Source organism: Thermobia domestica, chromosome 13 (assembly GCF_964235325.1).
Source record: "Thermobia domestica chromosome 13, izTheDome1.hap1.1, whole genome shotgun sequence".
Lineage (NCBI taxonomy): Eukaryota > Metazoa > Arthropoda > Insecta > Zygentoma > Lepismatidae > Thermobia > Thermobia domestica.
Window position 1 is genome coordinate 199,869,258 of NC_137466.1, and position 15,335 is coordinate 199,884,592.

General features: G+C 35.5%; 1 protein-coding gene across 1 annotated transcript in view; it reads left to right on the forward strand.

The window, feature by feature from the left end:
• Positions 1-280: 280 nt before the first annotated feature.
• LOC145668947 (protein hairy-like) overlaps positions 281-15,335 on the forward strand; it is a 67,390-nt gene continuing 52,335 nt past the window's right edge. Inside the window, exon 1 of the mRNA XM_081737234.1 lies at positions 281-675. Within this exon, the coding sequence (XP_081593360.1) occupies positions 607-675 (69 nt within the window). The 5' untranslated portion in view covers positions 281-606. The remainder of the gene's footprint in view (positions 676-15,335) is intronic.

Below are 15,335 nucleotides of genomic sequence, written 5' to 3' on the forward strand. Positions count from 1 at the left end.
TCTTCATGAAAGAGGAAGAAATTCTGTGACACAGTGTCTCTGTTATTTCTGCCAATTGCAACATGTGACGATACTTTTTCCCGAGATTTTTTTTTTTATTCCGTTACAGTCACCTGTCGTTGCTGCGAGTTGGCAGCGGTGAACGTTGGAATCGTGGGCGTATAGAACGAGCGAGCGACAAGCGGCGATGTTGAGTCAGTGCTAGGTGCTCCTCAACGGTTTCTGTCAGGGAAGGGGGCGTTGGGTGGACGGGGGATTGCATAGTGGCAGCGGAGGGCCGAGGGAGAGGCTCGAAGCCGCCGGCACGCGACCGTGCCGCGCGCTCCTCTCATTGGCCACTGTCTCCGTCACGTGGTCCCACGCGTGCCGTAAGCTGTAGGAAGCCAAAGCGAGTTTGTCAGTGAGGCACGAGTCGACTGCAGTTTCAGTGTGAGTGGCGCTGGAAGCGATTCGAAGTCTGGACTGGCTGGCTGGCGTTGGCCACCGCGGTTGGACTTCGAAAAAGAAAAAAAACAGCGAGCGTCAATATTTTGGTGGCGTTCCAGCGCGCCGCCTTTAAAGTTTTTCCAATAATTTCTTCTGCTTGAAGGGGATGAGTCTCGAACCATGACTGCAAGGTTGGCGGCTGCCGAAAAGACCACTGGAACCGGCGCTAGGTCCACCGAGGGCCGGAGGGTGAGTACATTTTTGTTTTACATTTACATTAATGTGTGATGATGATATATGATACGTATAAACAAGAATGAAAGTTCTATTTCATTCGAGTGCAAAGTAACATTGGAGAGTCTTCGTAAACAGTTTTCATTTTTAATTTTCATTATTTTATATTAATATCTATTAATAAATAAAAATACACCTTTATTAAAAAAAGTAAGAAAAGAAGAACAAGAAAGAGATAGAACTTTTATTTTTGATTGACAGTTGATCTAACTTAAACTTTAAGTTATAACTTTAGTACGATCAGTAGTTTTTCAACTAACGGTGTGACGTTTCGAGACTGAATGTTCTACAAATAATTGAGAATAATTTTGTTTGGTGACAAAAATATTCAATACGTACATTGGGCACACGAAGTTTTGAAAAGGTACTCCAAATAATGGAATATATCTTCTGCTCTAATTATGAAAAAACACATGATATTAATGTATTACCGAATGGTATACCTAGAGAGAATTTAATGATAAGGTTTACTCCCACTAATTTTAAAATTTTAATGAGTAATTTAAAGACAATAATATTCATAAAAATTTTGGAAAGTAAGCTAGGTAGTACCTCCAAATACAATTACATGAACTAATAAAGGCCTTCAAAACAGAAGTGGATTTAGCTCAGGGCCTGGGGGGGGGGAGTAGCTACCCAGTTTTTGAGTGACAAAACTAATGGAAGCTATTTTATATTTTTGAAAGTTTATTGTGAAAACATGATATACCTATCATAGTCTGGATTCTGGTTGCCCGCACCCCCGGTTTTTACTTCTAGATCCGCCTCTACTACAAAACTTTTTGTAAAATGTGTAAATTTTGGAGCTACCAGTTGTGATATCTTAAATTGCGTACCTAAATCTCTGACATCTCTCTTTCTCTGATATATATATAACTGTTTCCAGTCCTTTATATTGTAAAATATGGAAAACAGTTATTGGTTTATTGAATAGCATTTTGTAGATACTACCTGGCACACTTGCTACATCTTCCATATTTTTGATTCTCTTTGTAAATTATTCTGTGTGTGGACCTGCGTTACGGAGTCGCTAACTGGGTTTGATTTCCAGTGACGAAAAGATGTAACAGCTTTTTTCAATTCAACCATCCTGAGTAGGATTACACCGTGCGTTTTCCTCATTCACTCCAGGCAAATGCCGGAATGGTACTTAACAGATCCCATGTCGCTTTCTTCCTTCCTCCCCTAACCCGGATAGTGTGCTTACCCAGAGACGTCAGTCATCCCTCATATGTGACGGGATTAGAGCCATAGATGAAAGTAATACCCAGAAGTATGTATTCTTAAATTATATATATATATATATATATATATATATATATATATATATATATATATATATATATATATATATATATATATATATATATATATATATATATATATATATATATTCAGTAAACTTTAAATAAAGTGGGTGTGATCTTAGCAAAGAGCTTAAATTACTTACTCTGGACATTCTTCTACCAAAAATAAATGTTAAAAACCCAAACCAATGAACTATACTAGATCAGTTTTAATACAAACGAAAATGTACGTGTCACTGTGCTGGTAAACCTTTTTTCATATTACACTGAATTAAGGACAAGAAATTAAGCAGATAAAAATTCTGCTCAATTTTGCATTCATTTCTACGTAGTTTAGGAAAATTATAGCGTTTTGTATTTTCATTTGTTGAACTCAAAATCATAATAGAACCAATTTTTCACTCCTTTGTTTCTTGTCCTCAGTTAAGTATAATGAAGTAGAAATTTAACAGAGCCTTTTATTGACGTATCCTTTTCTACCGTTATTTTACAATTTGTAACAAATACTTCAGAAATGATAAAAATAAATAAATAAATAAATAAAAAGATCAAAAGATTGCGATCTTGGCCAATAATTAGTTTTTGAATTAGGTGCCACAAGATTTTTGAACAGCCTCTAAATAGAGTTTTCACTTTTTTTTTTTTTTTTTTTTTGTTTGTTTACGGAATAAACACATCGTACTGAGTTAAGTGATAGTTTGGGTTTGGCTACACCTGTAGTCCTTCAGATATAAGGCCTACAAGAAAATTTTGCCTGATTGAAATATATTGGATCTTGAATCAAGGACCACAAAATTTTTGAACGGCCTCTATATCGAGTTTTCTATTTTCTACGGAATAAGCACATCATACTGAGTTAAATGATAGTTTGGGTTTGGCTACACTATATGTAGTTCTCCAGGTGTAAGGCCTACAAGAAACTTTTTGATTGAAATAGGGCTGTATTGGATCTTTTTGATCCAAAAATTTGATGAACAACAGAATACAATTGAAATCTGAAAATAGCATTCTAGTGGAAATAAGTCTTATTATGAAATAGGCCTATAGTGATTTATGTTTTCAGAGACAGTAATCAGACTGTACAATTTCGTAATCTCGGAGTAGAATGTAGATTTAGGGAAACCGTGACAACAAAAACAGTGTACAGAACCGTCTGATATATTAGACCTGAGACGTTTTTCAACAATCACTTCTACGGTCTTATCACTCTAGAGATATGCCCCGCTCATTTTAGGTATTCCAGTCTTGTATTAATATATCAGTTTCATTTTAAAACATAAGTTTAATTTCCATATTCAAATGAAATTCTCCTCAACATGCAGAAAATCATTCACGTAATGGTAATTTATTATAATATAATATAGATTTGATATTTTGTGTTCCTCTGAAGTTAATTGCCTGTTGTTTATTTATGTTGTGTCAGTATTTTGTTTTCGCACTTCACATAACTAAATACCACATTCAATTCTGAGATCGGCAACTTCAATGACACGTTAAAATCCATAATTAGGAAGTTATGCATTAAAAACGCATTAATTAAGAAGTGTATTAATTAATAACGGCATGAAATTATGCATTAACAAATTATCCATTGAAAACATATTAAAATGTACCAAATAAAACCATGAGAATTGGAAGCATGTCAATTGTCGCTGTTTGTAATATGTGTATGTAGTTGTTTTAGTTTTCGAGAATATTTAATTTTTAATAGTGTTACCCACGAAACAAGAAACTTCTCGCAGTGTTTGCAGGTTTTCTTAAGAAAATTTCCCTCGACTGACAAAATTTTCCCTTTTCTTATCAAATTTTGAGTGTTCAATTCCTATTGCAGAAGAAGTGTATGTGTGTGTGTGTGTGTGTGTGTGTTCAAAGTAGTTGAACAATAGTTTGTGTGTGTGTGTTCAAAGTAGCACAATTTGCACCCATCGTTGGCAGAGTGTATTTGTATGTCTTCCTTGTATTGGTTTATTTCTGAATTAGAGAGAAGAAAATTTATGCATTTATATTGGTCAATTAGTCAGACTAAGAATTTCCCTGGATTTTCACGTTTTATCGGAAAAAATTCCCTTTTCCCAAAATTTACCTATGAAATTTTCCTAGATTAGGGAAATTTCCCTCAAACTACGAACACTGATTTCTCGTCTCATCTTGAAAAACGAGACGAGATGTATGTTAAGAAATTTGAGACGAAACGAGACATTTCTTTATTATCTTATAGGCATCAATAGTTAACCCAAATCTCAGATCTCAAACATTGTTTTTTGGTGCTACATGATTCTTAGTAGGCCTATAAAACTATAAATTGATGAAGTTATTGTACAAACATAATGAAGAGCACTTATCAACGTTTAAAGACACACAAGTCATTACATAATGTACTCCAGAAATAATTATGGTTTAAATGTTATTATATCACACCCTTTGGGGTCCTCTCGTGACTCTAAAATGTTCTAATAACTTGTAGATGCAATTAAGAAAACATCAGATCATTAATGACAAACCGAGACGAGAATCTTTCCGAAAATTGAGACGAGTCGAGAAAGAATGATGGCTGCGTTAAAATATTAAATAATACTTTCGATAACGTGGATACTTTCAGATATCTAGGATCAATATTAACAGACGAAAAACATATTCTCGAAGAAATTAAATGTCGACTAAAAGCAGGGAATTCGTGTTACTATTCGGTTCAAAATCTCTTGTCATCGCGAATTCTGTCAAGGAATTCGAAGCTTAAAATATATATAATGACTAGTGATGAGCGCAAGAGTCTTGGTCTTGCAGTTTTTGCAAGAGTCTTGCATGCAAGACCAAGACCAAGACCAAGACCAAGACCAGGAATCCCGATGCAAGACCAAGACCAAGACCATACCTGCAAGACCAAGACCAAGACCAAGACCATACCTGCAAGACCAAGACTCTTGCGCAAGAGTCTTGCACAAGTATGGTACTACTTGATTTTTTTATAGAATGTAAAAAGGAAGGTGAAAAATCATTACATCTTTCACGTGAACTTCTTGGCTCCAGTAAAAATACCGCCGGAGTGAATGTGTTCCCAGTAGTTTATGCAATCCATGTGAGTCGATCTGCTCCTGTAACATATAGCTACAGTATGTCGTTTTTTGAATCGGTTGTTCACGAGACGACCGACAGCATAATTCTATGAATTGTTACAAGCTATAATAACTTCAGTGTCTGATTTACTTTGGTCATTTGATCATTCACGACGGCCCATGATTGGATTTTGGGAAATCATACGAAGAATAGTTGTGTCCATAAGAAGTGGATAAGCAAAAGTAAACTAGAGCATGTTATGGACACGGTAGCTCAATGGCAGAACGTTCACCTTTGGTACATGGGGCCCTGGTTCGATCGCAGCTTGCGCTATGTGAGCTTCTTTGATGAACAAACACCCTGTGCGTGGGTTTTCACGTTTCCTCGTACTTTCTTCATTCCACCATTTCTCATCATCACTATTTCCCTTAGCCTCAGTGTAACAATAGTGGGACGTTAAAGTAGATATTTCATTTCATTTCAAAACATATTAATGGTGTTCTTCTTCCAAAACTAAAGAAATGTAGTATTGAACATCGGCAATTCCGTACACCATAGATGTCGACTACATGGGTATGGCATTGGCTCTGAGGTTCAAGCATCCGTTGGAAATTTTTAATGTGTACTTATAAAATTAATATTGAAATAACATTTTCATGACATTGACAAAAACTTAGCGCATGCGACCGCAAGTTTTATTTCATAGGTGGATGCTTATACGTTGAATAATTGTTTATCAATATAACTTATAACCCCCTTAGGTATATGGCATATCTAGGATTCAACGATATAACATTATACAACAATAAATAATCTATATTCACAACTGAGAGTGATTTCATACTTATTTCAAATAACTTGAAATTTGATGCCGTTATTATGTATTTCTAATGTAGGTCAAAAGTATTTATATAAATTGAGTTTACACAAAAGACATAGACAGTTGATTCGTTTTCAGTTTTCACTCAAATTATTTTAAAATATTGGGGCCGCGGTGGCTCAATGGTAGAGCGTTCAGCTCTGGTGTTTTGGGTCCCGCGTTCGATCCCAGCCCCCGCCAAGTGAACTTTGTGGTGGACAAACATCGTGTGCGTGGGTTTCCTCGGGGTTCTCCCGTTTCCTCCCACTTTCTTCTTTCCACCATTTTCATTCATTTTCATTATCACCGTCTCCTTTAGCCTAGCCGGCACAATCGTGGGAAGTAAAACTCACAAATTTAATTTCATTTCATATTCTAAAATATTAAGAGGTTTAATTATTATTACTTTAATTTTTTCTCTCTATTTTGGTCAATATTGCAAAACATATGATCATCGTCATAATAATAGCTATTCTGCCATTATTGGCAGGTCACTTGCTGCAGCTGAGAAGCTTCGATGACTGTGGTCCTCAGCTAGTCTCTTCGTCTTAACGTAGCAATATTCTGTCTTAATATCTTTCTTCAACTACAATCTCCTTCGCCCCCTCCCCTCCTCCAATTCCTCCTCAGCCAATGTCCTCCTCTTCATTACATCTAAAATTCTTCTTTTCTCCCTTACTGCTACTATTTCTAAAACCTTTCCGTTCAACCCAGCTGATTCTCTCCTTTTTTCTCCATGCCCACATTTCGAAAGTCTAATTGTTTCATCGTTTTTGCGTAATGTCCTTGTTTCTGCCCCATACAGTACATATTAGAATCAGTAAAACAAAATTTCAATATTTAATTGGGAGTTTGTTCAATACAAAGATGAGCTAATCGTGGTTGGAAAGAAAAAAATCTGACGCCTTTAGAGTGTAAAAATAATTTTGCAATTTATGGTATTTCAGTAATCTGTGCCGTGTTGGTTTTCTTTCATGCGTCTCACTATCAGGGGGTAGCCTCCTCAGTTTGGGAACCAGTGGAGTATTGGATCTGTTAAACCATATAAAAATATTACGAAATGTTGTGATTTATCTTATAAGTAGTGAAGCGTGATCACCCATTGAAAAAAAATAAAGGTCATCGCCTATGTTGTACAGTATCATCTCACTTACACGAAGGTAAAATATATTACATTTAGAAACATACATTGTATTTCCCTCACTATTGACGTAATGTAGGATTTATTATCCCTTATATCCAGAGTAAAATTTACTTATGAAAATCATAGATTTCTTAAAAGCAAAACTTGCAAGACTCTTGCAAGCAAGACCAAGACTGGGTGTGCAAGACCAAGACCAAGACCAAGACTAGGTGTGCAAGACCAAGACCAAGACCAAGACCGAGGGTTCCAGTGCAAGACCAAGACCAAGACCGCATATGCAAGACCAAGACCAAGACCAAGACCAAGACCACCCGGGTCTTGGTCTTGGTCTTGCATTTGCTCATCACTAATGACAATCATGCCTGTTGTTCTGTATGGTTGCGAAACATGGTCGCTTACTCTGAGGGAAGAACACAGACTGAAAGCATTTGAGAACAAGATCCTCAGACGTATATTCGGATCCAAGAAGAACGGGAATGGGGAATGGCAGAAACTTCATAACGAGGAACTACATAATTTATACGGTTTACCAAACATTGTTAGGGCCGTCAAATATAGGAGGCTAAGGTGGGCATGTCATATAGGCAGAATGAAAGAAAGTAGTAATGCTCCCAAAGTTTTAACTGAAAAAAAACATTGGAAAACGACTATTAGGAAGACCTAGATGCAGATGGTAGGATAATATTAAGATGGATCTCGCAGAAATAGGAATCCAAAGTGGAAACTGGATCCTGTTGGCTAAGGATAGAAGTCGATGGAAAGCTTATGTGAATGCTGCCTTGAACCTCCTGGTTCCGTAGGCCGTAGAGTTAGTTATTAATATAATAATAATAATAATAATAATAATAATAATAATAATAATAATAATAATAATAATAATAATAATAATAATAATAATAATAATAATAATGTCAACAACTTTGCAACGACAAAATGAAGTTTAGACAGTAATGCGTCATAGATGAGTAATTGTACTTCAAATCTTTAATTTGTACAGTTTACTCAACAAAATTCCAGAAATAGATGTCACACCATTTTTAGAGTCGAAATAATTAACAGTAAAATTTAAAAAGTAAATACATGTTACTATTCGCATCATAGGATTAACTCTAGAGAAACGTAGGCCTACCCATTGGTCTACTTGTTAGCGCATGCGCCTTTGGTGTGCAGTCATGTCCAAAATGTTTGTCGCATATCTATAACTGTCTTGTCTATCGTTTGCTTGAATCATCATCTCCCTTAGCCTAATAGGCATAAACGTGGGACATTAAACTGAAAGATTTAGGCATAAACGTGGGACGTTAAACTGAAAGAGTTAGGCAGAAAAGTGGGACGTTAAACTGAAAGATTTAGGCATGAACGCGGGACGTTAAACTGAAAGATTTAGGCATAAACGTGGGATGTTAAACTGAAAGATTTAGGCATAAACATGGGACGTTAAACTGAAAGATTTAGGCATAAACGTTGGACGTTAAACTGAAAGATTTCATTCATTTTTTCAAAGGTTCTTTGAAACTTACACATAAACTCTCTCTCAAAACTGGATTCGTTGCGACGCCATTTTATATACTTCTCATTTTAAAGGAATCTGAAAGAATTTGTCAAATAATTAGTGTTTCTTTTCTTTTTTAAAAAATAAAGTCATATTGGAATAAAGCAGCCTTATTACTCAAGGATACAAGTTATTATAATTCAAGTGATCAAAATGAAAAGAAAAGAAAAACAAAAGAAAAAAGGAAACAAAAATAATGGTCGAATCCTGAGAACAAATATTTGTTTCTTTCTTCAAATTAACAAAATAAAATATGAGAATATCAGCAGTTGGCATCTTCACTCCTGTCGTCACAATAGGCCTACTCCACATTCTTTTGTTTCAGGATTCTTTTTTTCTTTCCTTTTTTGTCAAAAAGCTATTTTTTTTAAAAGAAGAAAGCTATGTTTCATTTATTCTTCGTACCAGACGAGAAGAAAGAAAAAAAGAAAGAAACTATGTAGTCTAGATTTGGATTTGTCCATAAGTGTTATAACTGTGACTCAATTAAACAGATTTTGTTAATAGATTCAAAACTCCAGGTCAGTGCGTTTTTCAGTGTATGCTATATAGCAACGCTTTCTTGTAAAACTAAAACACATACATACACACAGACGTACATTAAAAAATGTTGTCCTGGATTCCATTTATTTTCACATTCAAGTTCTTACATCCAGCTGAAATTTCTGAATTGAATTACAGTTACCTCTGTGGGCGAGTACAAAACAGAAAACAGTGAAGGACTTTTTTTTTTCGCTTTTTTCGTTCTTTATGTTCTTTCGTTCTATTTACTGCTATTTAAATAAAATATTTCGAACACAAAGAGAAGATACTCAGCTGCCTATGTGTCAGTTTTAATTAATGCCGTACGGAATACCATAATCAATATTTTGATGTCGGGCATTAAAACTAAAGAATTTGGTTAGAATTGTGCAGTCGATTGGCTGGAAGTTAGGGATAATATTTATATTTGTGTGGACAAACACCGTGTGCGTGAGTTTTCTCAGGGTTCTCCCGTTTCCCTGCACTTTCTTCATTCCACCTTTTCATTCATTTCTCATAATCACCGTCTCCTTTAGCCTAGACGGCATAACCGTGGGATGTAAAAGTTAAAGATTTCATTTCGTTTATGTTTGTACAACAAACTCATTGTGTTCCTTGTAAGGTTTTACGCACTCGATTGACTATCTGCATAAAACTAAATATTAAACAACTGACGACAGGTAGTGCAAGGAGAGACTGTGTAACTCAACTTTGAAGGACTCTCTCATTATTTAATAAAAAAATAACATTGACCTTATTCACTCTTAACTTACAGTCAGGGCCGTGCCGTGGAAAATCAGCGCCTGGGGCGAAAGTACACGACGGCGCCCCCGTACATATATTCCAAGCAATTATTCCTTTCTTTTGCCTCTTTTTCTCCTGATTTTTCGCCCTCCTTACTTCGGCGCTCGGGCCATCGCCCCGCTAGCCCCCCCCCTCGTGGCACGGCCCTACTTACAGTAGATTCCCGAGTATCCGGCTCGCGACTATCCTGCCTCCGTACTAGTTTCCGGGCTGCCTTTTCATATCGGTGTACTGTAAAATCAGTTTGAGTAAACTTTCTTAAGAATTAGGCCTACGATTTACGTTAATATTTTGTTTATGTTTCCTGCATTTAAGTTAGACATTACATAATTTATGTTATAATGTGAACAGTTTACATATACTGTACGTATTTTTTAACTTGCTTACTTAATTTAATGAACGTATGTATAGAACTCCGGCCTATCCGACTATTTTGTTATCCGGCCTGCTCTGCCGTCACAATAGGTCCGATATTCGGGAGTCTGCTGTATATTTTTATTTAACTTTACTACACTTGATTTGACATAATCTACTTGGACTGTATACCTTTCAGCATAATTATAAACGAAAAACAAAATCTTGTTAACCAAACCGTGACAAAAGCCAATTAAATACTTCAACACGTTGTCCGATTATTTCTAACGTATGAGACGTCAACTTGTTACTTCAACTTTACTCATCACAACACTGGAAGACACAGCTCTGAGATATTAAAATGACTTCTTGAGCATTAAGTCTATATAAGATATGCTTCTATAGCTTAACCTAGGATCGAAGGAAGAAATCGAACCCGGATTTCCTGCAGGGAACCTTCACTAAATACAAACTTGCTACTGAGTTGAGTTGATTTTGAGTTTAACGTCCCTTTCAGCAGCGAGACGGGACCTACTGATTAACGTGGAATCCGAACTACATGAGTTTCCGCTGGGAATCGAACCCGGGACTCCCACGCCAAAGGCGCGCACGCCAACCGCTTAGCCACGAAGGAGCTAAGCAAACCTGCTACTGTTATAAAGAAGAAGGGGAATATGACTGAAATTGAGTAATTTTCTGTGGGGGACAAGTGATTCTAGTTTCAAAATTCCGGTGAAAACTAGACAATTACTTAGTAGAACACAAAAATATGCATAAAATATTATATCCTACCAGAACATAATTTATTCTCTTATATCTTATATCTTGAACCTATTATCATCTATTAATAGAACAAAACTAGCTGAAGCAACAAATATATTATTAACACTTACGTAACAGTTTCGGTAATGTAACACAAGCATTGTTAATATATTTGTTGCTTTGGTCACCTTTGTTATATTAATACGTGTTAAATATTTCCAAAGCAACAATGATCATTGATCAATATACTATTACCATCAAATATAACTGTTGTTGAACCGTTGGTCCTGAAAAGTTCCTTTAAACATCCGTTTTTATACAGATTTATCTTTTAAAGAAAGAACAACCACCTGTATGGTTGGCATCGATTGAAAATGTATACAAAAACGCAAACTGGATCGAAGGAAACATATATAGATTCGAGTGTCATTTGAGGCATGTTCCTGTATGAAAGTACCTTTATATGCCTGTAATATTCTTCAATAGGAAAATAGAAAGATAAGAAAAGAATAACAAAGCGCAGAGATGCGTCTAAGTGAAGTAAACACATTGATTAATCATTACACGGAACACGGAATAAAGCTATACACTGTACCCTTGCTATTTTCAGCACTGTGTTTTATGGCACCACAATTTGATGCTCCCGCTCCTAGTAAAGAACGCGACGAGAACAAGGAGTGTACAGAAAGATTTACAACACTAATCATTTAGGTCTACAATAATAATAATAATAAAAAAAAACGTTTCATACTTCAAACATTTCTCAACAGTTCGATACAATCGATTAATTTAGTGTGTGCGTTAAGGTCCGTTTGTGTCGCCGTTAAGAAAAGACAAAGAATAATAGGCACGTTTGCTAATCAACAGTGTGTGTGTTGCTATATGTACAGAGTGCATTAAATAAAGGACAATTTCTTCAAGCAAGATAAAAACTAGCAGTTATTACTGGTAACAAACGATATAATTTTTAACACCACAAGCTTGTTTTTCTGATTTTCTCAAAAACTACTCATGAGAATTTATGCTCAAGCATGTTATGTTCAGCTGAATGTGATCTATCGATTGATAAATATCTCATATTTGAGCAATACAGGGTGTTCCAAAATGAATATCGGGTTTTAAGGCTTTTATTACAATTAACTTACAATTATAAATAATATATCAAATAAAAGAGCAACTCAAACAGTTTTGTGCGCACGCATGCGCATGCACTGTTTCTTCTGTGTGCCGTTAGAAAGCGCTAGTAGCAAAGATGGCGACTAGTGAGCAGAAAGCTTTTCGTGTTTTTTTTACATTTTGCAAAGAATGAGTCTGTAGTTACAGTGCAACATGTTTTACGTATATAGTTCAATTCCAATCCACCAAGTGATAATAACATCCGTAGATGGTATCATCAGTTTGAAAACATCGGATGTCTCTGCAAAGGAAAGAGTACGAGAAGTCAAAGAGTTTTTCACGCGTAGCTCCCAAGAAATCAATTCGGGAGGCAATTAGCAATTTCATTGACGCCTATGTGGAGAATTTTAAGGAGATTGAGGAATTTAAGAACGAAGATTGAAGCAGTTATCAACATTTACTCCAAACACACTGATAAAGATTTGAAAAAAAAAAAAAGCCTATCGACTCGATGTGTGCCGTGTGACTTATTGAACACTTGTAGCAAAAACTGTTTGAGTTGCTATTTGATTTCATGTATTATTTATAATTTGCGTGTTAAATGTAATAAATATTACAAAGCTTTAAAACCTAAATATTCATTTTGAAACACCCTGTATTTTGCTTTAATCAGAAATTAAAATTTAAGAAAGCCTAATAACAATCCTAGGGTATAGCTCAATAACCATACGATGTACTGTCGTCTTCGCAGTAAAATAATAAATAGCCTACTGAGAGTAATACATTTCAGTATCCGATTCACCTCAATATGTAGCGTAGTTTGAGCTCCCGTGTGGCTAAGCGGTTAGCGTACACGCCTTTGGCGTGGGAGACCCGGGAGCTCACCTGGTTCGATATCTACGTCAAACTGTAGGTCCACGTCTCATATAGCCTCGCTGTTATAAAGGGACGCTAAAGTGAAAATCAAATCAAAGTGTGGGATGGTTTCTCTTACAGCTTCAATTTTTAAGTTTAAGAATTGGTTGTTTTTTCTCCATTTTCTCGAAATCTACGCATGAGGTTTTACGGACTCGTACATCATTTTGCTCCGCACAATAAGATCTATCACCCAATATACATTTTTTCGTTAAATCCTAACAATATTGTAGAATTAAAATTAAGTAAATGAGTAATTTATCAATACCGTATTAAAAAATAAAATTTGCCCCACAAAAGTTATTTAGGGCTTAACTTGTATTTATAGTTCAGTAATTTATGGGAAGACAAATTTGTTATAAGTGTGCTTTTCTTTTTTTGAGCTTCTACGAGTTTATTTGAATTCCAAGGTTTAAAAACAAAAATGGTGAAAGAACTCTTTTATCTTGAGACTTGATTTGATTTTTATCAACCAGGCGCGTACCCAGGCTTTTTTTTTTAATTGAGAGGGATCCTGTTTTTTCTTGTAGGAGGGATCCAATACGTCTGTGTGATATTAAATCCGTGTTATTCTGCATCTAGAAAAGACGATAAGTAATTATTAATTACTCTTACATGTATTCTCAGTATTGGTCAGAAGCATGGACATTACGCAAAAAAAGGATGTAAAACGACTGGAAGCTTTCGAAATGTGGGTGTGAAGGAGAATGAAAGGAACTAGCTGGGTCGAGCGGAAAACAAATGAGAGGGTGTTAGAAATGGTGGGGGAGAAAGGAATTTTAAATATTATTAAGAAGAGAAAGAGAATGGGATATTGAGTAAGAAGGAACTGTATCATGAGGGACGTGCTAGAGGGTATGGTGGCAAGCAAGAGAGGGAGAGGGCGAAGACTACTACAATTAATGGATGATATCAAAACAGAGAAATAGTACGTGAAGACAAAGAGGTTAGCGCAGTACCGTGAAGCATGGAAGGATATTGGCAACAAGTGACCTGCCAATAATGGCAGAATACTTATGATGATGGTGATGATGTATTCTTAGGAAATCTTATAGAACCTGATTATTTTAATAAGGAAAGGAAAGTGTAAAAGCAAATCTTTAGGTTACATCAATCATTTCTCTATTAAACAAATAGATTTATGTTAAGATAGTGTACAAATGTTAGTCAAGTTACGAAGGTTTCGGAAGGAGGGGAGTTCGGACCTGGTAGACCACCCCGTGGATGTGCCCCTGGTATCAACTAATTCTCCCCGTTAATGTTGCCCACAAGACAATTTTCGTAGCAATATGCTAGAGGAGACAGAACTCGTCCAATAAAAGCAGATATACAATTTTCGAGACAGCTCAAAATCTATTCTCATATGCAGCACTACTACCTGTCCCTTTTATGCCAAAGTTTTATTTTCTTTTGAAGTGTGTGGGGCAGGGGGCCGACCCCACGTATGTCTCTGTTTTTAGACCAAGAACATAAATATATAATTTATTTTCAATTGCTGGTTCCCGTTATAGTTATAAATTACATATCGAGGTTAATCTTGTCATTAAAATTAGGGCAATTAATGTTGATATGCACTCGGTAGTTTGAGGCAACAACTAAATAATAATTTTTAATAACATGAAGTACAGAAAACTGGGAGAATCATGTTTGCTTAGCATATTATCACAAGTGGCATGTACTAATTAAATCCGCAGCTCACGTACTCTCTAGCATATATAAAATGTCGTGTGCAATTTATTTCATGTAACCTCTAAACTAAGACATGTAGACAAATAAAAAATATATATAAGTTGTTGCAAATGGTTTAATAATACAGTGATTATTTATTATGTTAAGAAGGTTAGGCAATTAGCTTAAATTACTTGGGCATATATATATGTATGTATGTATGTATGTGTGTGTAAATGTGAGTACATCTCTATATGTATTTAGCGATAGCACTATTTTTCATAAAGAGGTTTTGTCTAATGTATTATGTATGTAGTTGTTGAGGCTTGCATTTGAAAAATTCATGAACCTTTCTTCGGACCAGATGTTGGGGGTGTGGTACAGAATTAGGTTCGAAACCGGATTCGGTATTTGAATTTCTGTAACTGTGATTGGTGAATAAGATAACCTTTTTTAAAAAAAAAATCTTAAAAGATTTAATCATGTTAGTTCTTGTCACAATTTCTACCAACCATCATTATACATCATGATTATTATTATTATTCTGATTAGTAGTCT